This window comes from Carassius gibelio, chromosome B4 (genome assembly GCF_023724105.1).
Source record: "Carassius gibelio isolate Cgi1373 ecotype wild population from Czech Republic chromosome B4, carGib1.2-hapl.c, whole genome shotgun sequence".
NCBI lineage: Eukaryota > Metazoa > Chordata > Actinopteri > Cypriniformes > Cyprinidae > Carassius > Carassius gibelio.
The window spans coordinates 10,059,434-10,086,820 of NC_068399.1; the positions used below are offsets into that span (position 1 = coordinate 10,059,434).

General features: G+C 35.6%; 5 protein-coding genes across 8 annotated transcripts; 2 read left to right on the forward strand and 3 right to left on the reverse strand.

Annotated features, from left to right (window-relative positions):
* Positions 1–2,496: 2,496 nt before the first annotated feature.
* On the reverse strand, positions 2,497–5,457 carry alg10 (ALG10 alpha-1,2-mannosyltransferase). The gene is made up of 3 exons (XM_052555278.1): positions 5,062–5,457; positions 4,793–4,990; positions 2,497–3,617 (listed from the first exon to the last, which is right to left on the reverse strand). Exons 1-3 carry the CDS (start codon positions 5,224–5,226, stop codon positions 2,562–2,564), a joined length of 1,419 nt encoding a protein of 472 aa, XP_052411238.1. The 5' UTR covers positions 5,227–5,457; the 3' UTR covers positions 2,497–2,561.
* Positions 5,458–5,893: 436 nt separating this feature from the next.
* On the forward strand, positions 5,894–7,367 carry LOC127956953 (EKC/KEOPS complex subunit TPRKB). Of its 2 annotated transcripts, none has more exons than XM_052555287.1 (4): positions 5,894–6,293; positions 6,658–6,780; positions 6,847–7,038; positions 7,132–7,367. In XM_052555287.1, exons 1-4 carry the CDS (start codon positions 6,153–6,155, stop codon positions 7,216–7,218), a joined length of 543 nt encoding a protein of 180 aa, XP_052411247.1. In that variant the 5' UTR covers positions 5,894–6,152; the 3' UTR covers positions 7,219–7,367. The 2 variants fall into 2 exon arrangements, with proteins under 2 accessions (XP_052411247.1, XP_052411248.1); XM_052555288.1 differs by having other exon boundaries at positions 6,039–6,293; positions 6,862–7,038.
* srr (serine racemase) lies at positions 6,740–10,758 on the reverse strand. Of its 3 annotated transcripts, none has more exons than XM_052555284.1 (7): positions 10,734–10,758; positions 9,852–10,051; positions 9,588–9,769; positions 9,376–9,506; positions 8,692–8,840; positions 8,005–8,094; positions 6,740–7,923 (listed from the first exon to the last, which is right to left on the reverse strand). In XM_052555284.1, exons 2-7 carry the CDS (start codon positions 10,027–10,029, stop codon positions 7,682–7,684), a joined length of 972 nt encoding a protein of 323 aa, XP_052411244.1. In that variant the 5' UTR covers positions 10,030–10,051; positions 10,734–10,758; the 3' UTR covers positions 6,740–7,681. The 3 variants fall into 3 exon arrangements, with proteins under 3 accessions (XP_052411244.1, XP_052411242.1, XP_052411243.1); XM_052555282.1 differs by lacking the exon at positions 10,734–10,758 and adding an exon at positions 10,477–10,725; XM_052555283.1 differs by lacking the exon at positions 10,734–10,758 and having other exon boundaries at positions 9,852–10,059.
* A 1,581-nt stretch (positions 10,759–12,339) lies between these two features.
* On the reverse strand, positions 12,340–21,073 carry gas8 (growth arrest-specific 8). The gene is made up of 11 exons (XM_052555277.1): positions 20,931–21,073; positions 20,081–20,173; positions 19,752–19,949; positions 19,420–19,626; positions 16,778–16,832; positions 16,168–16,373; positions 14,888–15,055; positions 14,697–14,783; positions 14,197–14,406; positions 13,428–13,493; positions 12,340–12,620 (listed from the first exon to the last, which is right to left on the reverse strand). The coding sequence occupies exons 1-11, from the start codon at positions 20,931–20,933 to the stop codon at positions 12,441–12,443; spliced, it is 1,473 nt and encodes a 490-aa protein (XP_052411237.1). The 5' UTR covers positions 20,934–21,073; the 3' UTR covers positions 12,340–12,440.
* Positions 21,074–22,415: 1,342 nt separating this feature from the next.
* On the forward strand, positions 22,416–26,991 carry trmu (tRNA 5-methylaminomethyl-2-thiouridylate methyltransferase). The gene is made up of 11 exons (XM_052555279.1): positions 22,416–22,636; positions 23,206–23,371; positions 23,466–23,572; positions 24,060–24,182; positions 24,268–24,440; positions 24,589–24,642; positions 24,924–24,990; positions 25,074–25,174; positions 25,240–25,384; positions 25,785–25,867; positions 26,001–26,991. Exons 1-11 carry the CDS (start codon positions 22,555–22,557, stop codon positions 26,148–26,150), a joined length of 1,251 nt encoding a protein of 416 aa, XP_052411239.1. The 5' UTR covers positions 22,416–22,554; the 3' UTR covers positions 26,151–26,991.
* The last annotated feature ends 396 nt before the right edge of the window (positions 26,992–27,387 follow it).

Consider the following 27,387-nt stretch of genomic DNA (forward strand, 5'->3'; position numbering starts at 1 on the left):
TTCACTTATTATGCAATTGTCTATGTGTGTGTGTAAAGACCTCTATCTGTTTTCTTTTTATTTATTATATTATTTAAAAGCCCATGCTATGTGTACTGTGTTAACCTAACTGAGACTTGTTATAGCACTTATATATCATTGCTCTTTTTGTTGTTTTTGATTGCTTCCACTGTCCTTATTTGTAAGTCGCTTTGAATAAAAGTGTCTGCTAAATGAATAAATGTAAATAAATGTAAGAGTTGTAACTATGGCAGCTGAGAAGGCCATTCTTTGTGTTCTTTTCGAAGAATTTTCGGAGCCTGATGAAATCATTATAAAAATACAGATTTAATACATAGACTGTATAGATTTATTACTGCAAAATACACTCGATGTAACACTGCCCTTGCCATCTAGAATAAAAGAGAACTTCCCAATTGAGTGAAGGGATTTGTGGAAACTGTGATTTCTAATTATTGTGATCCAACATTTGCCTCGTATTTTTGTTTTCGGATGAAAAGACAAACATTTCAGGTCAAGGATAATGCACTTCTTACCTTCGAGACATGATTAACATGATTTTTTATCATGTTATTTTGCCTTTCATGTAAATAAACATGCAAAAAATATACTTTTTCTTTTGAATTCATCTAGATGTTAATTACATTGTGCAAACTGTCTCTTTAATACCACATGGTTTATTTACATGTTGCTGCTGTTAGGGATGACATTTTTGACACACTCACCAAACAAGAAAAAACGAATCTCAAATCCCATTGCACACAGTTTCCAGGAAACATGTCATTCAACCCAGAAACCAGAGCAAAACATTGCATTCGAACATGCCCCTGATGTCTACCATAAAAAATACCAATGAAAAATGAAATATACAATTACTCAATAATGAACAAAAAGAACAAACAGCTTTAACAAATCTTTTACAGGAAGGCCCTGATAGGTGTCATATTCCTGTAAGTAGATGTGATCCGCTGAAAGTCAGCTGATGCAAGCTAGACTCACATAACCTGCCAGAACTAATGCCATAAGCTTACGTTCTAACTTGTTCGACTCCCATCAAACGCAAATATGTGAACTAGGCCTGCATGTCCAGTTTTCATTTCTAAGAAGAATTTGCATGTCAGGTTTTACAATGTTTTCATCTGATTCTTTTCCATTAAAGCAAAAACCGACAGCAATGTCCTCATCACATATATATTCAGTTTTTAAAAAATCTTTTTCTCAGACATTCTCAAATGAATAAACACCTTCAATATCAAATATCATATGAATTATGAAGAAGAAAACTATATTTTTTTACAATTCATATTGGTAGGGGGAAAAAAAGAAACAATGAGTGTTTTAATTACTTTATCCTCATTTGCTGGGTCTCAGGTTACAGAGGAAGCAAGCAGATGCTTCTCCTCTAACGTGTGTTATGTCACAAATACTAGCATTCCATCATTAAATATCATTATTTCGAAGTACATGGCTGAGAATAATTACATATAATATAAAGCAGTGATCCTCAAATCTGGCTCGCGAGATCCAGTTTCCTGCAGAGTTTAGCTCCGACTCTAATTAAACACACCTGCCTGTGATTTTCTAATGATCCTAAAGACATTGATTAGCAAATTCATGCGTGTTTGATTAGGGTTAGAGCTAAACTTCGCAGGAAAGTGGATCGCGCGAGCCAGATTTGAGGATCACTGATATAAAGCAATGAATAATTTATTATATTTTAAATAAACCTACCCATGAGTGATTAAAACACAGTCAAAGTTATTGTGAATTGTCATATGGGCTATCAACCAGCAGAAACTGCTTCAGTGCTAGCTTTCCCTCATGGTTACGTGGAAGTAAAACATCTCTGTGTTTTCAAGAGACAGGACTGGATCGCTCTTATCTCAAATTTTCATTAATTCAAACAATATTATCATTTTATTAATGCATCATTACAGGCTTAACTAAACCAGAAACCCGTTATGGAGATAATGAATGTATTTAGACATGTTTATGTATCAAAATGACTTTAATATACCAACACAAAAAGAAGGAGAGGAAAGACAAATAAGATTTTGAAAAACACAGACATAAATCACAATTAACATTCAAATTGTGAAACCTGATGTCTACCATAAAAACTGATAACAACTATGAAAAAACAAATCAAACAGAAAAATATAATTTTACACAAAAATGAACACCATGAACAACAGCCACTGTAACAATTAAATGAATTTAAACAGCATTTAATAAACAAACACATAAAGCTTTTACTTAATATTAGGCAAAATCACAACAAAAATGAATTCTGATTAGATTGGTCAGAGGAATGGGAATATGTTTTATAGCACACAAAGTAAACTAAAACAAAATCCTGCTCATACATTTACACATTACGTAATATCACCAGTGGATTAAAACAAACTAATTAACATAACAATAACAGCAAAACAAAGCTGCAGCATGGCTCAGCGGTATTTCAAAGCTGTGGGATCATATTTTTTTTTTTTGGGGGGGTAAATAGTGAAAACATCACTCCTTTTGCTCTGCGTATAGATAATGTGAGAATAAGAATTGTGTCACCACATGAATCTTTGTGCTGCCGTACTGTCAGGCCACTGAAATGTTTTATAGATGAACATGTAAACTGTAGCTGCGTTCACTGCGGTGAAGAGGCCGAACTCGACTAGCAGTCTGGGTAAAGACGGTACAGGGATGTGGACGCGATACAACAAATACGGAAGGATAAAGTATCGGAACTCCAGGAGTTTCTGCGGAACAGTGGCCGCCGCCAGACACGCTGCGAAACACAGGAACCAGAACAACGACTTGGACCTCAAAGTATCTAGAAAGTTCCACGCTGCAAACACATATCCAGGGACTAACAGGAAACGGACTAGCTCGTGTCTCTGGAAAATCCTCTTCCATACATAAAATGGAAAGTGCCTGTTGTCGGCAAGCAGGTATTTGTGAACAAATGTGAATCTCCAGACCAAAAACAGGGAGAACGTCATCAGTGCGGCATAAATCAAGGGCTGCTTTCTCAAAGACTGCAGAAACCTGACTACCCTTTGGTAACTCAGCGAGGTAGGAAGAGAAAACAGGAGAGTGAATGACAGGAAATAGAAAATCTGAGGAAAGTTCAGACATGCTTCGTGACTGCTACGATCTCCAACCACAATTCCGTCGTTCAACGCGACGAAAACTGCAAAGACAACAGCTACGGCAATATATGGCCATGTCAACAAGACCACGGCTTTTATATTGGTGGGCGTTTTTAGGAATTCCAACAGGAAACGCATCACTCTCATTGCCCCATTGATGGTTAGAGGGACCTGAGAAGGGGATTTTTCGTCACGCTTCTTCGATTCAGTCCGCCAGCTCTCGTCCAGTTTTTGAGCCACCACGGTGCCAGCGCAGAACGCCACCCAGATGATGTTGGTCTGGCGGAAGAGGACGGCGCAGACGCCGAGAAGCGCCGCTGCTCTGTGGCTTCCATACAGCGCCATGAGATACATGAAGAGGGTGAAGAATGTGGAGCCTGCGTCAGTGTAATACAAGAACGTGAAAAAGTACAGCACTGGAAACGTGGACAGAGCCAGGGCAGAGAACATTCGACGAGCGGCAGAACGGGACTAGAGAGAGAGAGAGAGAGAGAGAGAGAGAGGGAAATATAACACCACAGTATTACACCTGACAGTTGATCTGAAGGTGTCACTCAACTCAAATACAAGGCTATACAATTGCTAAGTTGTTTTGGGTGGTTGCAAGGTGCCTTTTGTTGAAGCTCTACATTTTCAAAGCAACGGGATTTATACTTTTCACCTGGTGGACAACTAAAAAAAGTCCAAAAATACAATAGACTGCAACCCAACACAATGCTGAAAAACTATTTCATGTTTTAGCAACCACATAACATATGTGCAAGCACCAGTCATAGCTTTTATGGTTAATGACAAAATTTGGTTACTGTGTATTTACTATGAAATTACTATTATATTTATTGAAAATCCTGTCCTGTATGCAATATATATATCTATATATATAGATAGATATAATGAATTAATCATAATATTTACAATATAATATTACAATATTGTTATTTAATGTAATATTAGTGTCAAATTGTATTTATTAATTTTGTTGCTTACATTCTTGGTAATTAATACATACTAAATTATGATGCGTATATATATGTTTATAATCAACTGTAACAACATCTTTTTTTTTTTTTTTTTTTTACATAACTTTACATCTCAGCAACCAGCAACACTCAACAATTATGAGTTTTAAATGTGTAAATCTCAGTCACAGTTGCTTCAGATAATGGGCGAAAAACAGATTTACCATAAATATACATACAAAGTACAATAATGTGGGTGTGTGTGTGCAGATACACACATTGTTTTACTATGTTATATTTACAAAACATTTTTTTTCCATGCCTACTAGTATGATAATAAGATTAAATAATAATACAATTGTTAGTTTTTCTTTGTTTTTGGCTTGCCTCCTAGCCACGGATCCCCTAAATAATAAATTATTATTATTACGAAGTGCCTTAAAATCAAGGAATTTGACTTTTTAATTATAAATGTAGTTAATTATTTTATTTTTCTAACGTTAAATTATATATTGTTATAAAACATCATTAAAATTACAAACAATATAAAAACTACACATTTTACACTTTGAACAGCCGGATTATTAAGAGCATTTTTCAATATTTTTTAAAAAAGGCAATTAAATTAAGAGCCCATAATGGAAAAATCCCCAGTAAACTTAAAGAAAAATAAAACAAATCAGGCACCTTATCTTTCATGTGCAGTCTGCAGATGATCAGATAGATGATGTAGAGATTGCCACTATTAAAGAGCAGATTGATGAACCTGAGCATAGCAGTGGAGCAGACAACACTGCCCTTCAGATCCGCCAGCCACACCACAGGCCTGATCAGACCCACTGATGCCAGATACAACCCGGGAAGAGTGGTGATCATCGGATCCCACTGTGGAGAGGGGCACATGAGCATTAATGTCCAAAAACACTGAGAAACTCAAGCATCATTAACAGCCATACCTCCTGAAACTTCCCCTCACAGAACTTCTGGGCTTGAGGAACATGGAAGATCTCATCCATGTACGGGTCTCTCTGCTCCCGTGTGATTTTGGAGAACAGAAGGCAGGATACGAGAAAGTTAATGCTGCACAGAGCAGTGAAGATATAAACCTCAAATCTCTCCATCCTTATTCAAAGAAACACAAAAACTCTCGATCTTTGATAATATACACTTATGGAAATGAATGATATATGAGGATGAGTAAGATGGGATGCGAAACAATCATTCCTTGTAATCGAGCTTCCTTCAGAGTGTCAAAAATGCGCACATGTATGCAAAATTAGCATTTTTAAGTTTAGGTTTTTGACAGCTTACTGGTGCGTCACACACAAGCGCCCGTGTCTAAATCGGGAGCATGAACAATCAGTTCCACCCCGATGTGGTTGTTAAAGACTAATAAAATAGTAAACAAATGTATAGTCACATTGAAATATGTACATCACCATACTATGATATGTCCCTTATAAAATTATTTATATAAAAAAAGCATAATGATTTCTTCTCTAGTAAACATGTAAAGATGTGCCTGGAACGTAAATCAGACCCTGCAATCTCAAAGCAACGGGATTTTAAATAAATACATCTTTTTAATTAATTTACTAAATTTGTCATCTGTGAACTGACCCCGAAAAACGAGTTAAAAATACACAAAAGGGTTTAAAAAACAATTATTATTATTATTATATAAGGCGATCATAGCTAGTCGACCAATCAGAAACGACTTCTGAGCCGATAGGTCCCGCCCATTTCAGACAACTGTCGCATACTAACCATTGCGCGAGTTATTTGTTTCTGTAGTTTTCATTTACTTTATAAACTAAATAAATCATTCACTTTATAAACCGTCTATATATTATTTAATTTATGGCTTTGTAATAAACGAAACATCACCAGCACAATTGCATCGACTGAAATTTGTAAAGTCGGAACCAGTATGATCGGAACATTCCCATCGGTGTCACATTATTATTGTTCCGTGTGTGGCCACACTGGGTACCGCATGCTGTCTAGATAACGTTCATGTTGCACTGAAGACTTTAAAGTATTAATTATGCATCTCACACAAGACTTAGAACTGTTTCCTGAATACACGGTGACTCAGCTGCTCTTCAAAGATGTAAAAAATGCGACGGAGTTGAGAAAAATGGCAGTGAATGGAGAAATAAAAGGCGCCTTGATCAATCCATCAATGGTAAGAGCACTTTATCAAATCATCTACAAACTCATTTAAGGCTATATAGCCTACCATATATACAGAAATTCAACATCCCTAATAAAAATTACCATGGTAATACCCTGCTTTGGATGGTCTCATGGCAATACCGTTTTGAACATGCAAATATATACACACAATAACTCGCCTGTCAAAAAGTTATAAATAATTAAGTTTTAAATGCTCAACAAAGCTGCATTTATATATTACCATAAACACAATAATATTATGAAGCATTAATGCAATTTACAATACCTATTTTTTTATTTTAATATATAATTTATTCCTGTGTTGGTAAAGCTGAATTGTGATATTTATCATATATTTCCTTTTGCCTATAAAGGTTGTGGACGCATTCCAGATCTTGGTGGCAGCAAATAAAGCAGTTCACCTTCATAAAAATGGAAAGATGAAAACCCGGAGCCTTTACTCGGAAATCATTTTTAATCTTTCACCCACAAACAATGTGAGTAATACTTTTACAGTACAGGTACACAGCTTCATTCTTCATTGGCTTACCGTTTTAAGGAAGTCTATTGTCTGGCAGATATCTGAAGCGTTCAAAAGGTTTGGGATCTCAGACAGTGACACAGCGGTTCACATTGTGTTGGTTCACAACAAAGACGAGACCCTCGGCATCGATGACATCGTCTCAAAGGTGGACGGACAACAGGTTGCCGTTGATCAAGTGTCTGATTTCACTGATGTCGCTAAGATTAAAAAGGTATGACTTTTGGCACAGTACTCATGTAGAACACTGTAGAGATCCTCGTTTACTGAATTTGATTGAAACATACATCTGTGTCTCTCATTACAGCTGTACAAAGTCGCACCACTGGAGGAAAAGTGCGGCAGTCTTTCGGACGCTGTTGTTTGCAGGATGGCCAATAAAGATGTCGCATAGCTAATCAATACGTCGATATATTTCTACTTTAAATAAACCCACACTGGATTTCTATGTGTCAGATCTACTCTAGTGGAACATGTGAAAAAATATTGTTTATATCACGCTTTTTTTATGAATAAAATAATAATAGGATCTTGTGATGTGTAGACAGTGGTTTTTTTTTTTTGTAGAGTTTTCAACTTTGATCAAATTTCCAAGGGGGAGATCATGAGATACATGTAAAAGTTGTCATAAAGGAAGTCCATGTGGATAAGTTGGTTATTTTTGGACATACAACTCTGATTTGATCACTTGCAATTAATAGTGCAGCAATATCCCATTTGCATGCAGTCTGAACATAGCCATATCTAGCCAAGTCACTTTCCCTCTGGAAGGTTTGAATAATATATTATGGCACTTCACAGGCCATATATGCTTTAACTGAATAGAAACATGATTATTATCTAAATAAGCCTTTAACTTAATCAGGAAAGTTGCTAAGCTCATCTTTTTCAATGTTTCCTCCGCTGAGGATGACCACCACATTCTTGCCATTGGTATCTGGGATTCTGTCATTCGTGACGGCAGCGAAAGCTGCAGCGCCTGAAGGTTCAACCACGAGTCCAGCCCTATAAAGTGTGGAAACTGCTGATCTGATCTCCTCATCGGTCACCAGCACAATGTTCTCCACATACTTCTGACACAGCTCATATGGCAAAGAACCTGAGGGTGAAGTTTCAAAAAGCCCAAATAATGTAAAGAACACTTGCGTTAAGTTTTATTCAAAGAAGAATTCATTCATACCTGCAAATGGTGGCGCTAGCCCTGAAGCAATGCTTTTGGCATCCATACCAACAGGCTTCTTCTCAATGAAGCTCTTGTACATTGTACACGCTGTTGAAAGGCAAGAGGATTTAGGTGAACATGGCCGAGGAACAGTAGTGTCATTCAATTACTAAATAAAGAAGCTGTGGTTTATAGTGAATGTATAACAGTTAAGAGGTGTTGTTAGGCATGACGCGAAGCGGAATAAAAACATTTTGTTATAGAACGGATCGTTCTGGTCCTTGATTCTGATTGGTTGAGCCGAGTTCGAAGCTGTTGTAAATCACACTACAAACATACACCTTTGTTTACTTCTGTGTGTTGCTCGGCAACCACTTTGTTGGAACCACAACTGATTCTGAGGAACTACATCGTTTGGTGGAAGAATACTGTTTTTATTAATATCATTCAACTTTATTTGCTCTGCTTTATTCTGTGAAAACTTACTACGTCTATGGATTAACCGTTTTACAAAGGCAACAAGCCCTGTGCAGCCGTGGTTTACAATGAATTTATAACAGCTAAGAGGGTTTTAGTGTTGCATTTTTATTATCTAGCACTGACAAAGATTAATGAATGTTGTAGGAAATATATTGCTCACTGACAAATAATGTACCAAATTAGACCTTACTGTAAAAAAAAAAAAAAAAGATTCTGAATATTCACCTCCTTCTGGTTCCACTCCATAGATCTTTGTGTGGTCACAACCAGACAGTTTGATGGCAGCTGCCACACCAGCAAGTAACCCTCCTCCACCACAGCAAACAACCACAACATCTGGAGAGGGCACCACTTCCAGGATCTCAAAACCTAAGCTACCGTTCCAAAAGACACTGGCATGAGACAACAAATTACAATACAATCCATTATCATGCATCCACTGCCAAAAGAGATACTACTATGTACCTCTAAGGTACTAATATACATGCTTTGGGGGAGAATACGTTACAAAAGTGTACCTTTTGAAAGACTACTCCCCTAGTGACAGATTCTGTACCTTTTTTGGAGGTTCAGAACGTGTTGATGAGTCCATTTTGGAAAGGAATATTTCAGGCAAAATTAAAATTCTATTTTTATTTACCAACTTGAATGTTATTCGAAGTTGTATGTTTTTGCAAGAAAATGTGTACTACATTTATGTAGCCTTTAAAGCGCTTTATGTTCTTTTAGAAGCTATGCAGTCACAATTCACTTTCATTAGCAAAATCATGTGAACATTCTTCAAAATATCTCCTGTTGTGTTCAGCTGAAGAAAAAAGAAGTCATGCAGGATTGGAATGACATCATGGTGAGTAAATAATGACAGGGTCTCCTTGCTTTGGGTGATCTATCCCAGACTTATACTTAAACCTGGCATGTCCAGTGATAAGATCCGGATCATCAAAGGAATGGAGGAAAGTCATGCTGTGCTCTCGAATACTTCGGTTAACAGCATCCATGAGACGAGGAGTCGGCGCTCTTTCAACCTCAACTCCCAAACTCTACAAACGGTTGGCACATTGTGTTAAAACACTCAATTATGACAAAAGTGTAACCGTATCAGCAGCATGAGAGTGTCATACTTGTATCAGAACGGATCTGGAGGTCGGGGCGGTTTCTGGCATCACCACTTTGCCTTTGGCTCCATAATGCTTACATGCATATGCAAAAGACTTTCCATAATTCCCAGCGGACATGGTCACAAAATAACCCCCTTTGAGTCTCCGAGCAAACTGGTTTGCAACACCTCTTATCTTAAAAGAACCTGGTGGCAGAGGCAAAGAAAACAAATCATTATATGCTCACACATTGCATAACCAGAGCAGACAGAATTAGCACAAACTGACCGGTCCTCTGCATGTTTTCCAGTTTGATGTGAATGTTGCAGGGGTTGTTGAGTGGAAGTGTGGTTTGGGACCATGGGATCATTGGTGTGTTGATCACATCCAGCGGACTGCATCGGACACTCACACATGCCTCTCTGAGCATCTCGAGAGTGATGCTGTCTGCTGAGACATCTACCATCGTTCTTGTGAATCAGTGAAACCTGGTTAGATGTAAGTGAATAAATATTTATAGTATTTTTTAATATTTTATCATTAATTTATCATTTAAATATTTTATTATTTATAAAATAACTATTGTGCCTTGTTTTCATTTTTAGATGTGTTAACAACTAGTATTGATAGCTAATGCATTGAACATAGGAGAGCTTTAGATTGCTCTACCATATGTTCTTGCATGAGGTGGCAAAAAGGGAGAAAAACTAATAATAATAATAATAATAAACGACAACAGAGAAATAAACAAGCCCTAAATAAGATTCAAAATAGATTCAAAAACTAATGGTGCCAAATAATAGTTTGTTTCGGATTTCCCAACCATAAAAAATCCTTAGGTTTTCAGTTGCTTTGCATTCAGTTGCACTATACTACTGCTTTAACATACAATATTTCTGGATGATAGTATTACCGTAAAACCGAAAGCGCAATCCAAAAATAAAATGCTGGCTTTTAGAAAGATGCTTTTCTAAATTAAGCAAGTTCATTGACAGCAGATCATTACATGGATCAGTAAAAGTAATCCATCAGTACACGGGTTCACTATGAACATTCACGTCACTATAATGACGACACGCCCGCAGCAGCAGAACTGTACAAATGTTGGACATCCACAGTCCACAAACACAACACGCTACAGTATTATATCAACGCATCACGCACGCACACCTCCACAATTGTGAATGAATGATTCATCTTCTTCTTGTGTTAATGGCGGTTGGCAAACCAACTTAAATGATGCATTCCCGCCACCTACTGGATAGAAGTGTGGAGCGCATAATGATTGGAAGTTTGAGACGCTAAAATAAAAATACAAATAAAACTTTTAAAATAAATAAAAGGTTCCAAATGACACTTTATTTAATATCACTGTATTTCTATATATCAGTCTTGTTTATTTTAAGAAAATAATTAATTCATGAAATATTCTTGTTTTGTGCCATTTCCTAACAGAACCGGAAGTCACAAATGATTTATTCCGAACGATCTTAAAGCTTGAATTAGTTGAAATCTTGCTCCTTCATATGAATCACACATAATCTACTGATTCTATTCCAGATTCAGGATCTTTAGAGCCATCCGTGTATGTTTGCAATATGCTATAAGAAGTTTGTTCAATGTATATTGCTGCACTGATTTGTCAACATATTTCTTTCCTTGCTATGTTTTTCATCATACAACTGAATGTCAACTACAGGCATAGGGAAAATCCAAGGAGGGATTGGTAAAGTTGCACAGAAGGGGCACTTATTGATGTCACTAATTCCCATATTCGATGCCTCCACATTGGCAGTCCATTCAAAGCTTCATAGTTTTTATGCTCATATTCCCGGCAATCCTTCAGAACTTTTTTTACTGGATGACTATCTAAGTGTCATTTTATATTAATAGAGTATATCATCTTTAACTTGAGCCTTCAAATTTCTGGAGCCATATTGGAGATGATCATCTTGCTTCACGACATAATTGCAGTGCTTGGGATTGAATTGCCTTGATCTTTAAAAGTTGTGCTTTAGATGCCGAACTGTACACCATACTGCCATAATAAATAGTTGCTCTTATCAGTGCAGAGTATACTTGTAAGAGTCTGACATGGCCCCCATTCATCCTGCCAAGCACCTCATTACATTTAATGTTTTTTTACCTTTGTCTACTATTTTCTGTATGTGAATTGAAAATTCAGTTTTGAATCCATCCGACTTCCCAGAAATCGAATAACTGACACCTGCTCCAATTGTTTTGGACTGATTTTCCTTTTAGTAAAGCAGATCACCTGAGTTTTTATTATTCCTTATATTTATTCCTTATTATTTCCTAACTACACTTCTCATTCCTCCATGGAACGGCTTTCCGGCCTTCTTCTTCTTATTCTACAGCAGTACTCTGAAGAATTCCACATAACTTATAATAAAAAACCTCTACATCAATATCTAACTATATACAATATAACTAAACAATACAATATATGTATATATAACTAAATATATGTAGTATAAATTACTACAGCAGTATAAATGACTGTTAATTTAGGCTAATTTGTATAATTAGGAAATTGATCTAAAAAAAAGTATAAAATGTTAGGGAATGTATATCGTAAAATAAGGTGAAATAAAATAAATTCAGAAAGTGAAAACAGAAAATTATGGAAACGCTCTTTATGACCTTTTCACAACGGTTCGATGTAAGACAAAGAGACTTACATTTACACTAAAAATGATTCATACTGAGAATCTCACGCATATCCATAACATAAAATGAATTGCACACACATACGAACCTTAAAGAATAAGTCTTTAATGTATTAGAATTTCATAAGTGTGTGTGCATTTGGACACAGGTTTTAAAGGGTGTATACATTTATTGAATTTGATAATTCTATTGAGATTTAACATGTTTTTCCCTCTCTAGCAAATTTGGAGCAGAAACGAGGGAAGCAGGGCCCTGACCAAGACTCTGCCCAGAACTGCTTTCGAGTGGCTTAAAGTCGAGTTCCTCCACAGCGATCCCAAATGCCCGCAGCTTTGCTACAGAAGTCTTCAGCAGGTCATTATGGGCCTGCGGATGGAAAAAGACAGCTACACTTAATCAGGACAGGGTGTCGTCAACTCATACTGTATGATATTTTAAGAATTACATGCAATTTTTAATCCAATAACAATTAATGTTTTGTTTGGTAGTCTATATATATATATATATATATATATATTCTTAACTTATCTTGTTTCAACCCAGTGTACACATTTACATTGATTTTAAGACTGTGAATATGTGCATAATGTTTTATGTGTATATGTTTGTGCCGAGTTTACGTATGTGTCAACATTTTATTAGTGTATGCATGTGTAAGGTGTTGTCTAATGCCGCGCTCAATGTACCCCTGTTCTGACGTCACATAGCCCGCGAAACACCAATGGCATGCCCTACGGATAATATTGCCTATGGATGCAGTGTTTATGGTACATGTTGAAAAAAACGGTTTTAGGACATTATAACGCAATACAATTAATAATCGACCTACAATTCCTTGCGCCCAGGAAGTTTGGCGTGACTTGCCTGGAACACCACAAAGTCGTGAGTTGTGGTTTGAAGTAGTGACTTACAAGCTCAAAAACCTGGAACGCAGCATAAGTGGTCTGCTTTTTACATTGGTGTGTAACTGCTCCGGGTGTGTGTTCATTGTGTGTGTGTACTTGTGTCTATGGTGTGTGTGTATTCACTGCTGTGTGTGTGTATGTGTGTGTGTACTTGTCTGGGCATGTTTGGGCATTCTGTATTTAACATGTATGTGTGATTACTTCACATTTTTGTATTTATGTGCTAACACAGTTTGATTTATAGTCTTTATGGAACCTTATACAGAACCTTGCAAACTCGTGCCACTTCATACTGTAAGTCTCTGATAGTATGGTTTTTGGACTCCAAAACTTCCTAGACAAAAAAAAAAACACAATTGTATAGACACATTAACAAGCACTTCTGTAAGACTGACTTTTATATTTCTAAAGCCCCTTTCACACTGCACGTTGGACCCGTCATATTGCCGGAACATTCCCAGGTCGCCTTCTGTGTGAAAGCAAACACGTCCCGGGATTGATTCCCGCATCGAACCCGGGTCGAGGACCTAGTAACATTGCGGGGTTTGACCCGGGACGAGCGCTGTGTGAACAAAAGCCAGATCTAATGCCATGTCGAAGTGATGACGCGCGTTATCGCGCGACTCTTTTACCGGCTGTTTTGAAGGAAGATCAGCGTTCGCGACGAAAACGTATGTGAAAACTGTAATGAAGCAGAGATCAGTTAGTTCCTCACTTTCCGCGCTGACGCCGAGATCGTTCCCTTGCTTCAGTGAAAGTATAACGTGCCTAGCGTTGTCGACTCGTGCATTACACGTCACGCGCTGATGTCACGTGTCGTTACGGGATCTTCAAGGGTTGTGTGTGAAAGCACGCACATATACCGGGTCATCACTGGCAGTGTGAAAGTGCAAAATCTAGCGACCAGGGAACAATTACAGGAACACTTTACCCCTGTATTTGCCGGAATGGCAGTGTGAAAGGGGCTTAATTCGGTCATATATTATGGAGGTCTTCTGCAAATGCTTGTATGCAGATCTGTACGCACAGAAATGTACCTCTAGTTTATGGGTGACTATGTTGAGGGTGTTGGGGTCCAGGTTGGAAGCAGACAGCACCTCACTGAGCTGCGCTTCCTTCTTCTTCAGTGTGTCATTGAGTGCACTCAGTTTGTACTCCAGAAGCAGGTTTTTAAAGCCACTTTTTTGCTGAACCTCCTGGATGGCTTTAGTGAACTTCTTATAGAGCTCGTCTCGCTCCAACTGAACCTACACAACAAAGTGATTTCAGTTATTACACATGCAGCAGTCCTAATGGAGCAATATGGAAATCTGACAGATTACTGTTATCCAATATCATAAAGTTGTAGAATAACAGTTCTTACTATTTTTGTAGTATTATCTGGATGGTGTATACTACTATAGCGTGTATAAAGAACAGATATTTGTATCATGTCATGGCAGACATGTTAACAAGATGAAGATAAACCATGTTTTTTCTACTAAGACCATTACTAGCTCAGTGTGTTATAAAGGTCTGATGCTGTTCCTCCAGTCACCTTAGTAAATCTCTGCTCCAACACTTCATGCACCCACTGAAGCTCCTTCATTTCTCTCTCAGATATTTTGAGACGAGCTCTTGTTCTCTGACAGCAAAACGAAGAACAAGAAGATTTATTAAAACTATTGTTATGATTAACATTTAACACTAGCACAGTTCAGTGTCTAACACGTAAGACGCTGAACATACAGCTAGAGCACTCTTGTCCTTGTCATAGTTGGCGAGGCATTTCTGGAGTTCTGCCACTTCCTCTTTGGCCTTTTGTGGAGACTCTCTAAGGTGCTTATTCTCCTCAAGCACTTCAGCCATCTCTTTATTTCTCTTCTCCTCCTTCCTTTTCATCTCCTTTAACTCTTCCTGCAAACATTTCATCAGAGACGAAAATGAGTAAGAACTGACAAATAATGACACAAACATACGGAAATATACACTACCAGTCAAACGTTTTTGAACAGGAAGATTTCTAAGAATCCTGAAAAAAAAAAACTGTTTTAAATATTATTAATACAACAATAATAATAATAATAATAATAATAATAAATAAACGTAGACTGGAGTAATGATGCAAAAAAAAAACAGCTTTGAAATCACAGAAATAAATTCAATTTTAAAATATATTCGGTAACACTTTAGTAAAGGGTCCAATTCACACTTATAACTAGTTGCTTATTAGCATGTCTATTATTAACATATTGGCTGTTTATTAGTGCTTATAAAGTACATATAATGCAAGACATCCATAATCCTACCCAGTACCCTAAACATAACAACTACCTTATAAACTATTAATAAGCAGCAAATAAGGGGTTAACTGAGGCAAAAGTTATAGTTAAGGTTAGTTAATAGTGAGAATTGGACCCTGAAATAAAGTGTGATCATATATTCAAATAGAAAGCAGTTATTTTAAATAGTAAAAATATTTCACAATATTACTGCTTTTGCTGTAATATTACTGTAATATAAAAAAATGTATTTCTATACCCCCCCAAAAACAACAACAACAACAACAACAAACAAACACAATATTTTTATTTTAGATCAATTCTGACCTTTTGATCTTTCTATTCATCAAAGAATGTTGTCGAAAAAATACTAAACTGTTTTAAATATTTTTAATAAAAATATAATAATAATAACAATAATAATAATAATAAAAGTAATGACTGGAGTAAAAGTAGACTGGAGTAAAGATGCTAAAAAAATCAGATTTGAAATCACAGGAATATATTAGATTTTTAAATAAATAAACAGAAAGCCGTTATTTTAAATAGTACAAATATTTCACAGTAACAGAAGAGAATTCTTTAAAAAAAAAAAAAAAAAAAAATCTTACTGTTCAAAAACTTTTGACTGGTAGTGTAGCATGATTGCCAGATCCATAAATGTAGATGTAATAATTTTGAAGATGCAATGATCACTATGAATTCCTAAAAACAACTTGAGAGGAACACTGTCATTAGATTTTTCACCTTGAGTGAAGTGATAAGGTCCAAATTCTTGTAGACAATGTCATTGAAGTAGTTCCTGATGTCTCTGAAAGCCTTCTCGTGATTCATCATCAGCATGTTGATGTGACTGTTCTTCCGTTCCTCGATCTCATGGATCTCTGTTTTGCGTCTCAGTTCCTCCTCCTGCCGTAGCTTCTGCATCCTTTTCTTATATTTGGACTCAATTTCTGTGACAAAATTTTCACTCCCATGTTACGTAAATCATTAAAGCAAGTTTTTACGGCCGAGAAAACTCTTCATTTTCCATACCCTTTCATTTTATGCCACATTATACTATTACAGTATTTAACTGAGTAATTTACTTCTCATCTGAGCACTTCAAAATCTAAAAGTGTAAAAAAGTCAAGACATTGCATACAATTTTTAATAAAAAAGTACTTTTCACTATCATTATTTGTCCTTTGTGCACTAGTTATGACATTTTATGCAACCCCAATTAATGTTTAATTGAGAAATGCTACCACCCATGAAGACCAATGTCCAGGTTGTATTCGTGTTACACAAACGTATACGTTATAGAACACACTTTTGTAATGGTCATAAATATATAAAGACAGAGAGTTGACTTTACCTCTTACTTGTCTGGCAAAATCATTTCTCAGAACGGTGATTTCCTCATCGTGTTTCTGTTGAAAGACAATTTTATTTTCATTTGAGATCTAAAACATCGTAATGGTAATCACTATAGCAAGGATGCAAGTTACGGTGAGGGGGATTGGGAGTAGTGTGCTTGTAATATAAAGTTTACTTGTATATATGATGTGATGGTCTTTTCAGGCACCATAAGACTGAATATAGAAAACGTTAAGATGTGTGTGTCTACTGCACACTGACAACACAGGTATACAAGTGTACAATATTAGAATGAAACCCAGCGTGCATTTTGAGCCCAACTGATATCACTTTGACATTAAATGTTAGTCTGTAGTATGACATCATTTTAATGCCAGTTTGGACAGCAATTTCTTCCAGTGGTAATTGGGTGAAAATATGCATGGAATGCCAAACCTGATAAAGCTAGAAACATATAAATACATAAATAAATATACAAAGAAAAGTTTGTGTGTGTGTGTGTGTGTGTGTGTGTGTGTGTGTGTGTGATGGTCACAGACAAGGATCTGATTCTATCTAGTCGGAGGATATCAAACATGTTTGATATTTTCAGCTGATTTTAGAGCACATTGTTTCCATTTGTAATGTGTCTCCTAGAAACAAGGCGCACATGTCTGAATGAGATTGTTGTATTCGGAAAACAACTTTAAAGTCTGGCAGTGTATGATCCTCAGTCGTGTAGTGTATGGTGGCCTGTTTTCCTATGTGATTATTTACAAAGTCGGTAAGTGTATGATGCCTGGTGAATCTGATCAGATTGAAAGATTTGTGTAGTGTATTCCAGCCTTAAGATGGGCAATTGTCCAAAATCTTATATCATAGGTTAATTAATTGAATATAACTCTTACTGTATGTATATCTAAGTCATTTATCCAATGATCAACAGTGACGTCATGTAGGCTACACGGCTTGTAATTCGTTTGGACAAGGTACCACCGTGGCCTCAAAGCCACATTGCTATTCCTGAGGTAAAACAGGCCCTTCCCATTACTTTGGGGACAAAGAAATGTATAAATAAATAAACATGAAAATAGATAAGTGTATAAATAAATAAATGTGGAAATCAATTAAAAAAAAAAAAAAAATATATATATATATATATATATATATATATATATATATATATATATATATATATATATATAATAATTTATTTATTTTCTAATATTTGTATATTTATTTATATATTTTAGCTTTTTTACATTTCTTTGTATATTTATGTATTTGTTTATCTAATTCTGGCAGGTTTGGCATTGCATAAATATGAAGTTAATACACTGAAATTGGTTTGATGTATATGTAGGCAGTGTGTTTGAGATTGAGTTCACTTCAAATCAATGTCATGGTTTAGATGTCAGATTGATGTCATATGGACACTGACATCAATTATTTGTGTGCTTGATTGATATGTATTGCACAATATGCATTCTTTGTCAGCCTGATTATGTTTCAAGTAGCATTTTTTCTTAGACATCATTGATTTGCCACATCTCCTTTTGAAGCACGTCCCAGTGGGCAAATTATATTCAAAAGACCTGAAACTGACTAAAAAAATCAAATATCCAAATCAAACTGACGTAAGAAACGTGATGTCCTTTTCAGATCGACATGTTTGTTTCCTTTTTAATGCACATTCAATGATAATGCTTTCTATGCAGATTAGCACCACACCTGTACATGGCGCTATACTAGAAATGGCGGTCTGCTTCAAAAACATTGACATAGCTGTTGTGTATGCACGGTTATTTACCACTGTAGCATGAGTGCGACACAGTTTGGAATGATTGTGACACACAACCGCTTGTTTGTGTGCGAGGTTAATCCAAGACACATGAATGTATCCATGAATCCGCTATTTCATTGGGTAATTGTAATTTGTTTTACGATTAAAACTTGAAGAACAGTTACATTGTCCATTTATCCATATGATTTCTGCGATGCGGACAACATGGACATCCAGGCATAAAAACACAATTCACTGCATAACGGCCAACTCTGAGTGAAACGGTCAGGAAGTATCCCTGCACAGCTAATCAAACTCATATTGTGATGTGGACTAACCTCAGTGATCATTCATCTGTTGTTCTGCGATCTTTTTTTCACAATCAGAAGAGGTGCATTTCTTTTTGAATTTACATCTCTATTATTGACTTCAAGTTTGTTGGATGAAACTTATCGGATGCACTTTATTTTACAGTACATGTACTTATAGCGTACTTACAGTGTATTTATCTAAGAAAGTTCTGGTAACACAAGGTAACTACATGGGGTAGGGTTAAGTTTAGGGTTAGTACCTAGTTATTACATAGTTACTGTAATTACTATAATAAGTATATAGTATGTACATGAGGAACAGGACTGTAAAATAAAGTGCTACCAATTTTTTTACCATTGCATTGATTTTCTGTTATTATTTTGGTTGCCACAAGAACATCAGTTTGTGGATGTCAAACGGACGTGATGTTTTTGACGTCAGTTTGATTTGCATTTTGGATGCCAGTGTCTGATGTCAATTTGATGTATTTTCAAAAATCAAGGTGTCCCTTCTTTCCACATTCCAAATCACATCCTGGTTACGCCATATTGTAATCATACTCATACCAGATGAAGGTTCTTGATCACATTCTCATTGGACAGCTCCTGCTCTTTCACGTCCACTTTCAAGCAGCACATGTCCTTCCGTAGCTGATTCTCAAAGTCAGCGTGCTCCTTCTGCAGCAGTTTGCTGCTGACAACACTTTCAGCCTTCAGCTCAGAGAGCATGTTCTGCTCTTCATAAAGTAAGTGCTTCACCTTCTGCTTATAAACCTGAACAAAAACAGATTCATATCAGACAAAGTCTTAAGTTCGTTATGAGCCGACACATAGTGAATCAAATACGAATATATATTACGTTTATATGCGTAATACATTGTCAAAATAACTTTTAACACCTTAATTTCCACTTGGTGGCGCTCCTCTGCCTCCTCCAGATCACGCTCTCTGTTTCTCAGTTCACACTTTTTCTCCTCCAGCTGTCTTTTGGTGATCTCCCAAAAGGTGTGGATTTTGTCCCTCTCTAGTTGGAAATAGTTGCGTTCCTCTCGCTCTCTGTCCAGCTCCTCTCGCAGACGCACAATGTGCTCTTCCAGCTACAAAACTCTCATGAGTTAAAGACAGGTTGGTAAAAACGAAATATAAACGAATGGCTAACATTAACAAGGTGTTCTTGGTTTCATTATTATTGTTAATATTAGACTCTGAACACATGAGAATAGCACACCTGCTCTTTCGACATCTCTTCTGTGGACAAGCCGTCCACTACTGTTGGGGTTTTACCCTTTGGGGACTTGTTGGAAGATTTTCTTTTTGGCGGCTGGAATATGGACAGATAAACAGGTAACGTTTAACAAAGTTGAGGTCTTTTTTTATGCATTTAGCAGACACTTTTATCCAAAGTGACTCAAAGTGCATTCAGGCTAACATTTTTTACCTAACATGTGCTCACTGGGAATCAAACCCACAACCTTGTGCTGCTAACGCAATGCTCTATCACTTGAGCCACAGGAACACTCCTTTTTGTGTTGGATAATGTATATTTCTATTTCACATGGCACAGCAAACTATTTCCACATTTCCTTTATGAAAATTTACCATGATTTTATTAAACTAAAAGTGTATTAACCATGTTTTTTGAAATACCATGGTTAAACTATAGGCCTAGTTAGTGTAGCAAACACATGGTTAATTTATGATTGTCATGGTTTAACTACAATAGCCATGTATTTTTTTGGTGTGTGTGTGTGTTTTATTTATTTGATTTTGTATTCATTATTTTGTAAAAGCATGGTATTAAGATATGTATTTACTATTAATGAATTAACTCAAAAAAAAAAAAAATTATATACTGCAGGGGATATATTCTCTATTTAGTTTTGCGTTAATACAAGTTGTAACAAAACAAATTTCATCAGACTTAACGTTAGCTTCTTTAGTAATAATTAAGTTAGTCGATAAACTAGCGTCTCACCCTTGGACCAACAACAGCGATTCTGAGCCACATTTATTTATTTATTCTCGCTGACGATACACACACAGACGTCATGATTTCATAAAATGTAAAATTTGCTTACCATTATTTGTGAAAGCGTTATTATCACCTCAAATGAAAATAAAGTGGCTTCTAGCTTCACCAGCGGACACTACTAAACAATGGTTTCCTAGCAACATGAAATCTCTTCTTCTGCTGCTGCTGCTTCTTCTTCTTCTTCTTCTTTGTTTTATGGTGGATCGGAAACAGAAAGTGCATTACCGCCACCTATCTCCCAAGTTGACCATTGACGATAAATCAAATACGCAACTATTTCATCAACCAAGGTAACATAACATAACATGTCATTTATAAACAGAGGTGGGCAGTGTAGCCAAAAACTGTACTCAGGTAAAACTACAAGTACTTATATAAAGAATTACTCAAGTAACAATCCTAATAGTTACTCGAGTAAGAGTAAAAAAGTATCCAATGAAAAATCTAAAGTAGCCAGTAACTAGTTCCAGCAAACATTTGGACGTTTAATGACCATTGAAAATACGTCCCTCCGGCCAGTCCCATCAGGGCAGAATTCAAGGTTTTTAAAAAAAAAAAAAAACCTTTTATAGAAAAGCAAGTCGAATTTGAAGCAAATAAATAAGTAAATAAAATAATATATTTATATATATATATATATATATATATATATATATATATATATATATATATATATATATATATATATATATATATATATGTATATATATATATATATATATATGTATATATATATATATATATATATATATATATATATATAAATATGTATATATATACATATATATATATATATATATATATATATATATATATATATATATATATATATATATATATATAAATATGTATATATATATATATATATATATATATATATATATATATATATATATATATATATAATATAAACGAATTAAGAAAATAAAACCAATATAGGCTAATAATAATAATAATAATAATAATAATAATAATAATAATAATAATAATGTAAACATATTACGGTGGAAAGACTATAAGTTAATGGACTTACAAGACTGTAGGTCTAAAAGTTTTATATTTTATTATGCAATTTATGTAATATTTATTTATGATAAACTTAATTTGAATGCTGACGATCGCTTGTAATACAGCCCGGTATCCAAAGCATATGGTTTATATAATAATATTCAAAGTTCTATGTATAAATGATATAATAATTTATTATTTAAAAATAAAATTTTTATGTGGTGACGCAGGTTTGTTTACGCATTAAACTCGTGGCCACAAGAAAATCATGTCGTTCAAATGAAAATCACGTTCCCACGAGTTAGTATTATATCATGGCCACGACAAAACTAAGTGAACTGAACAAGTCATGTTACGGGCACCGTAGAAAACATAGAAAAATATATGTTTTTATTTTTTTTTGTTTTTTTTACCATTCTACAGTTTATTATAGTTATGTGGCCTTTAAACGCCACACTTCTCGCAGTGTTGCCATTTAAGGAGGTCCACCGAGAGCAATGCCCGGAACCATGCTTTCGTTAGTGCTGCTCTTTTGTTCCCGATCGGTCAATATTTTGAAAAGAACTTTAATTATGGCGACCTTCATAGCACAGGCGTGAAAATGTCTCTTAATTTCTCTTTACTTGTCTTGATATATTGGAGCGCGTATTAAAACCGATGTCATGGGAGTGGTTAGACACGTGGTGTGTGCTATGTCTGGAGGGGTTGACAGTTCTGTCAGTGCACTGTTACTCAAACGAATGGGTAAGATATCGGTGGACTTAAAATTCCTTACACAGTTTACGAAATGAACGTTAAAAGGCCCATTCATCGGGCACATAAACCACGTTGTGCTTTCTGTGGATGTATAAAATACATAAAATATCTATAAATCTATATAATATATTTATATTGTACGTCTAGCCTAATGGAATGTAACGTTACAAGTTGTTTATTAAATACTATAATGTGCGCATTATCCATTCTAGATTGTATTGTAACAACAATAAAGTATTTGGAAACTTAAATCACTGTGACCTATGTATGCACGTAAGGTCAACCTTTTGTTTCAATGTTTTCATCTGAATTCGATGCAAACTATTGTAGAGATGCCTCTCTTTGTCAAAATATCTATTATTTTCATTTTTCTTCTTCTTTATAATGTCTTCATCGACTAAAACTTTGGTTTCATCCTTGCTTCTTGTTTTTTCTTTTTTCTCTCTCTTTAATGGAAACTCTGTGTTGGTCTTAATGGAAGTGTCTTACATTGGTTCCCTGTCTTTATATGTAAATTAAGCCATAAAACCCACTGAGGTGTGTTTCTCTGCTGTCAGGCTATCACGTGACTGGTGTGTTCATGAAGAACTGGGACTCTCAGGATGAGAGAGGAGTCTGTTCATCAGAGAGAGACTGTGACGATGCTTATAAAGTCTGTAAGATGCTGGATATGCCTTTCCACCAGGTCTCATACGTTAAAGAATACTGGCATGAAGTATTTAGGTGAATGTTGCAGTAGTTCGTATCTGAAAGATTTTTGAATTCAAAAAAAGGTTGTACACAATTTGCTCATATTCTTTCCTTCTTTTGCTCGCAGTAATCTTCTTCGGGAATACGAGAAGGGCAGAACACCGAATCCAGACATAATGTGTAACAAACACATCAAGTTTAAGCACTTCTATCAGTACGCAGTTAATACTTTAGGTAAGTTAAGTGGGAGTGATGAACTTGTAGTGTTTCCCATGAAAAGACATACAGAATAGGACTTGACTGATACTTCGATTTACATTTTTTAGCAAAGAATAAGTGAAAGGAGGTGCAGAAATTTGCCTGTTTGTTATAGTGTTAATTAAGTTTAAAGGGTCCACACCTTAAAATGCAGAAGATTTTATTTGTCCACTTTTGGAAGGTGAAAACAAAAACAGTGCACGAGCTGTGATTTTCTAACTGTATTTAAACAAATAGAGTTTAAAGGGACAGTTCACCCGAAAGATGTCAATTCTGTCATCATTTACTCACCCCCGTGTCGTTCCAAACCTGTATGAGCTGCTTTCTTATGTTGAACATAAAAGAAGACATTTGCTGGCAGCAATCTTCAAGAGATCTTCTTTTATGGAGAACATAAGAAAGCAACTTTCTTTATGTGGTGTCTTTGCATATTTAGCCTCATCGCAGTCTTATTTGAAAACAGGTGCTGATGCCATGGCGACGGGACACTATGCCCGGACGTCCCAGGAGGACGAGGAGGTTTTCCAACAGAAGCATGTTCCACCTCCCAGAAGCCTCTTCAGAGATCGGTTTGAAATCAGAAAGCGTACGTATAACATCTGTCCATGAAATGTAATGTAATAAGGACAGGAAAATAAATTGTGTTTATATATATATATATATTTCATCAGCTGTGCGGCTCTATCAGGGTGCGGACCGCTTGAAGGACCAGACCTTCTTTCTCAGCCAGATTTCCCAGGATGCTCTGCGACACACAATATTTCCCCTGGCTGGGCTGACCAAAGACTTTGTGAAGAAAATCGCTGCTGAAGCTGGCTTCCAGCATGTTCTAAAGAAAAAAGAGGTACTACATTAGCCAAAGTCTTTTATAAAAGACCCAAGATTTCTGGCATAAGAAATGTGACACTTTGTATTTTAAATGTAATGTATTCCAGTGATCAGTGAAAGCTCATTGACTAAACATAATGTCAATGCAATCTTTTCTCTGAAAGAGCATGGGGATCTGTTTCATCGGGGAGAGAGATTTTGAGAACTTTATCCTTGAGGTATGTTTGACTGATGTCCTTTTTTTTTTAAGCAATGAAAACACACATTTTATCTTCCTCCTTTTGAAAACAGAAAGCATTTTTATATGTTAGTTTATAGTGTTAAGTTTTTCCAAGTGTTGCACACATTGAATTGTTGACTGAATTCATCAGGTCAGGATTTTTTTATTTATTTTGCAACTTCAAAACCTCATTTTCAGACTGTGTTTTGGTCATTATTCAGTATATACCGCAGTCTGTTAACTAAGCACTGTTTCAAGTCTATCTCCAATTTATTAAAGTACATAGAGCCCAAACCGGGAAACTTTGTCTCCATTGAAGACGGGAAGATCATGGGGCAGCATAAAGGTGGCTATTCATTTAGTAATCGTTCCTCTTCTCCTCTATAGTGTCTGTGATACTGTAAGACTAATAACTGTATCTCTCCACAGGCTGGTTCACTTTAACACTGGGTCAGAGGGCTAGAATCGGAGGACAGGTCGATCCTTGGTTCGTAGTTGATAAAGATATCACAACCGGTGATGTATTTGTGGTGAGTTAGATCACTTATTGACTTTTTCGGGTCGATGGATTCCTAAAACATGGCATCTGTTGTAGGGTCCAACCACTAACCACCCAGCTCTGTTCCGAGACACGATCCAGACGGACCGCTTCCACTGGATAACAGAAGACCCCCCTGTTGAGCTCGTCCGAACTCAGATGATGGGATGTCTCTTCCGTTTCAATAACCGCATGCCTCTAAGTGAGTTAACTTCGGTTCCCATTTAAGCTGGAAATTGTTAGAGGACAGGTCAGTTGATTTTTCTCTGTTTTGTCTACAAGAGTGTTATTTTAGCATGATATTATTATTATTATTATAAGATTTTATTACAATCTTGAATAAGCATTTATTTTCATTTTAGTTTGACATTTTAATGAATTGTTTTGTTGCATTTCTCATTTCATTTGCTTTATTTTTATTTCAGTTTCAGTTGTTGTAGTACTTCAACATGAAACATAAAAAACATGGAATTTCATCCGTCGAAATGTTATTTTTTGGAAGTGTTATATTGAATTTTTTTAGTTTTTTTTTAAATGGTTATATTTAATACACAACTGGTCTGTTGTAAACCGTCCTAATATCTGCATCTCTTTTCTTTCAGCTCCGTGCACTGTAACCTTGAATCTAGATGGGTCAGTGTGGATAATGCTGAAAGAGACGATAAGAGCACTGACACCTGGACAGGTAATCCAGAAACATCTGCACGTTACACTTGACTTTGGGGGGAAAATGGGTCTTCAGAAGCCTTTTGCTAGATCTGTTCAACTCCTGTTTTGCATCACTATTACATATTTGTCTATCTGTGTTTGCACTGCAGTTTGCTGTCCTGTATAGGGGAGATGAGTGTTTGGGCAGTGGGAAGATCATGCGTCTCGGACCCACGAAATTCACTCTTCAGAAAGGTCAAAACTGCCTGAACGTCCCACCTGAAGACACAAACCAACCACATCCAGAGCCTGTCAGCTGAGACACATGAGCACAAACCAGCACACCCCTTGTGTTTCATGTGAGGGACAATAACATGAACTTAGTTAGGAGGCTCTTTTAGGATGGGGAAATCCTTAGTAGGAGTTGTATGTGTCGTTTTTTCTTAATTGTAATTAACTTGGGAATTGTAATTTATTTGTTATATATATATATATATATATATATATATATATATATATATATATATATATATATACACGTAGTGAATGTTGCATTGCTCTTTCTTAAGATTTTATTAATGTAAGTGGTTATAGTGCCTTTATGTTGCATCAATCCTGACCTATGCAAACAAATATTAAGAGGTTCACAGGTTGTTCTTCTCGAGTACCGTTACTGAGTTCCTTTCTCTGCCGATAGAGGGCGTGAGTGCATCACTTACTGTATGCCTCTGGACATCTTCCACTATTTCAGTCAATTATTTACAACTATGTTATAATTAAACCGATTAAAAAACTCTATATAGTTAGACAGTTGAAATATGACATATGTTTAGATATCGGGGTTTAGAGAATCAATGATTGACCTCTGATAATATTATAAAGATTAAAAAAATAAATAAAAGAATATATAATAATGAGTTTTGGCCTTAAGTCCTCATCTGTGGTTTTAAATATGCAGGGCATCCCGGTCTTTTAAGATAACGGGGGTTGGTTTGTAGGCGATGACATAGAACTAATTTGGTTCCTTTAAAAAAAAAAAAAAACTTTCAGTCTTTGTAATATAACTTCAGAATAACCTTCTTCCATTTTAAACAACCTTTTGTGCATTGGAAATGTTCTATACTTGTCAACCGATGCCAATAAAGAACTATATTTTTAAAAGTGTGTATTGCTTTGTAAATATAATTTGTATATATATTTTTTCAGATTGACAATTATGTCTGTTGCTTCCCCTTTGATGTTTTGTTTTGTTTAAATTGATTTTATTTTGTTGAATTAAAAGACAATAAAAAAGCTGATCACAAAAAAGTAAATATAATTTGTATTATATATAGATAGATAGATAGATAGATAGATAGATAGATAGATAGATAGATAGATAGATAGATAAGGAAAAAAATCAAAGAAGAGCATGATTTTCTTTCACAAGAAATCCATTGCTTTTTCATGTCTTATATTATGAACATAGTGACACTAATATTGAAGGTAAAAGAAACCTATATACGTGTATATCCTATGAAACTGTTTTATTCTTACAATTTTAGTAATACAAGCTCC

Bases quoted from the DNA above. Each gene is read 5' to 3' on its own strand.
- alg10 (XM_052555278.1), bottom strand. From the start codon at position 5,226: ATGGAGAGATTTGAGGTTTATATCTTCACTGCTCTGTGCAGCATTAAC. The intron at 4,991-5,061 runs GTATGGCTGTTA...CCCTCTCCACAG, and splicing joins GTGAGGGGAAGTTTCAGGAG to TGGGATCCGATGATCACCAC. The intron at 3,618-4,792 runs GTGCCTGATTTG...CTCTCTCTCTAG, and splicing joins GACTGCACATGAAAGATAAG to TCCCGTTCTGCCGCTCGTCG.
- LOC127956953 (XM_052555287.1), top strand. From the start codon at position 6,153: ATGCATCTCACACAAGACTTAGAACTGTTTCCTGAATACACGGTGACT. The intron at 6,294-6,657 runs GTAAGAGCACTT...TTGCCTATAAAG, and splicing joins CCTTGATCAATCCATCAATG to GTTGTGGACGCATTCCAGAT. The intron at 7,039-7,131 runs GTATGACTTTTG...CTCTCATTACAG, and splicing joins ATGTCGCTAAGATTAAAAAG to CTGTACAAAGTCGCACCACT.
- srr (XM_052555284.1), bottom strand. From the start codon at position 10,029: ATGGTAGATGTCTCAGCAGACAGCATCACTCTCGAGATGCTCAGAGAG. The intron at 8,841-9,375 runs GTTTAAGTATAA...TTGGAACGGTAG, and splicing joins CTTATCACTGGACATGCCAG to CTTAGGTTTTGAGATCCTGG. The intron at 8,095-8,691 runs GTGAATATTCAG...GCCTTTCAACAG, and splicing joins TGGAGTGGAACCAGAAGGAG to CGTGTACAATGTACAAGAGC.
- gas8 (XM_052555277.1), bottom strand. The intron at 15,056-16,167 runs GTGAAAAATCTA...AAATGTTTGCAG, and splicing joins ACCTTATCACTTCACTCAAG to GAAGAGTTAAAGGAGATGAA. The intron at 13,494-14,196 runs GTACATTTCTGT...TTTTTTGTCTAG, and splicing joins TAGTCACCCATAAACTAGAG to GAAGTTTTGGAGTCCAAAAA.
- trmu (XM_052555279.1), top strand. From the start codon at position 22,555: ATGGGAGTGGTTAGACACGTGGTGTGTGCTATGTCTGGAGGGGTTGAC. The intron at 24,441-24,588 runs GTACTACATTAG...TTTCTCTGAAAG, and splicing joins ATGTTCTAAAGAAAAAAGAG to AGCATGGGGATCTGTTTCAT. The intron at 24,991-25,073 runs GTGGCTATTCAT...ATCTCTCCACAG, and splicing joins GATCATGGGGCAGCATAAAG to GCTGGTTCACTTTAACACTG.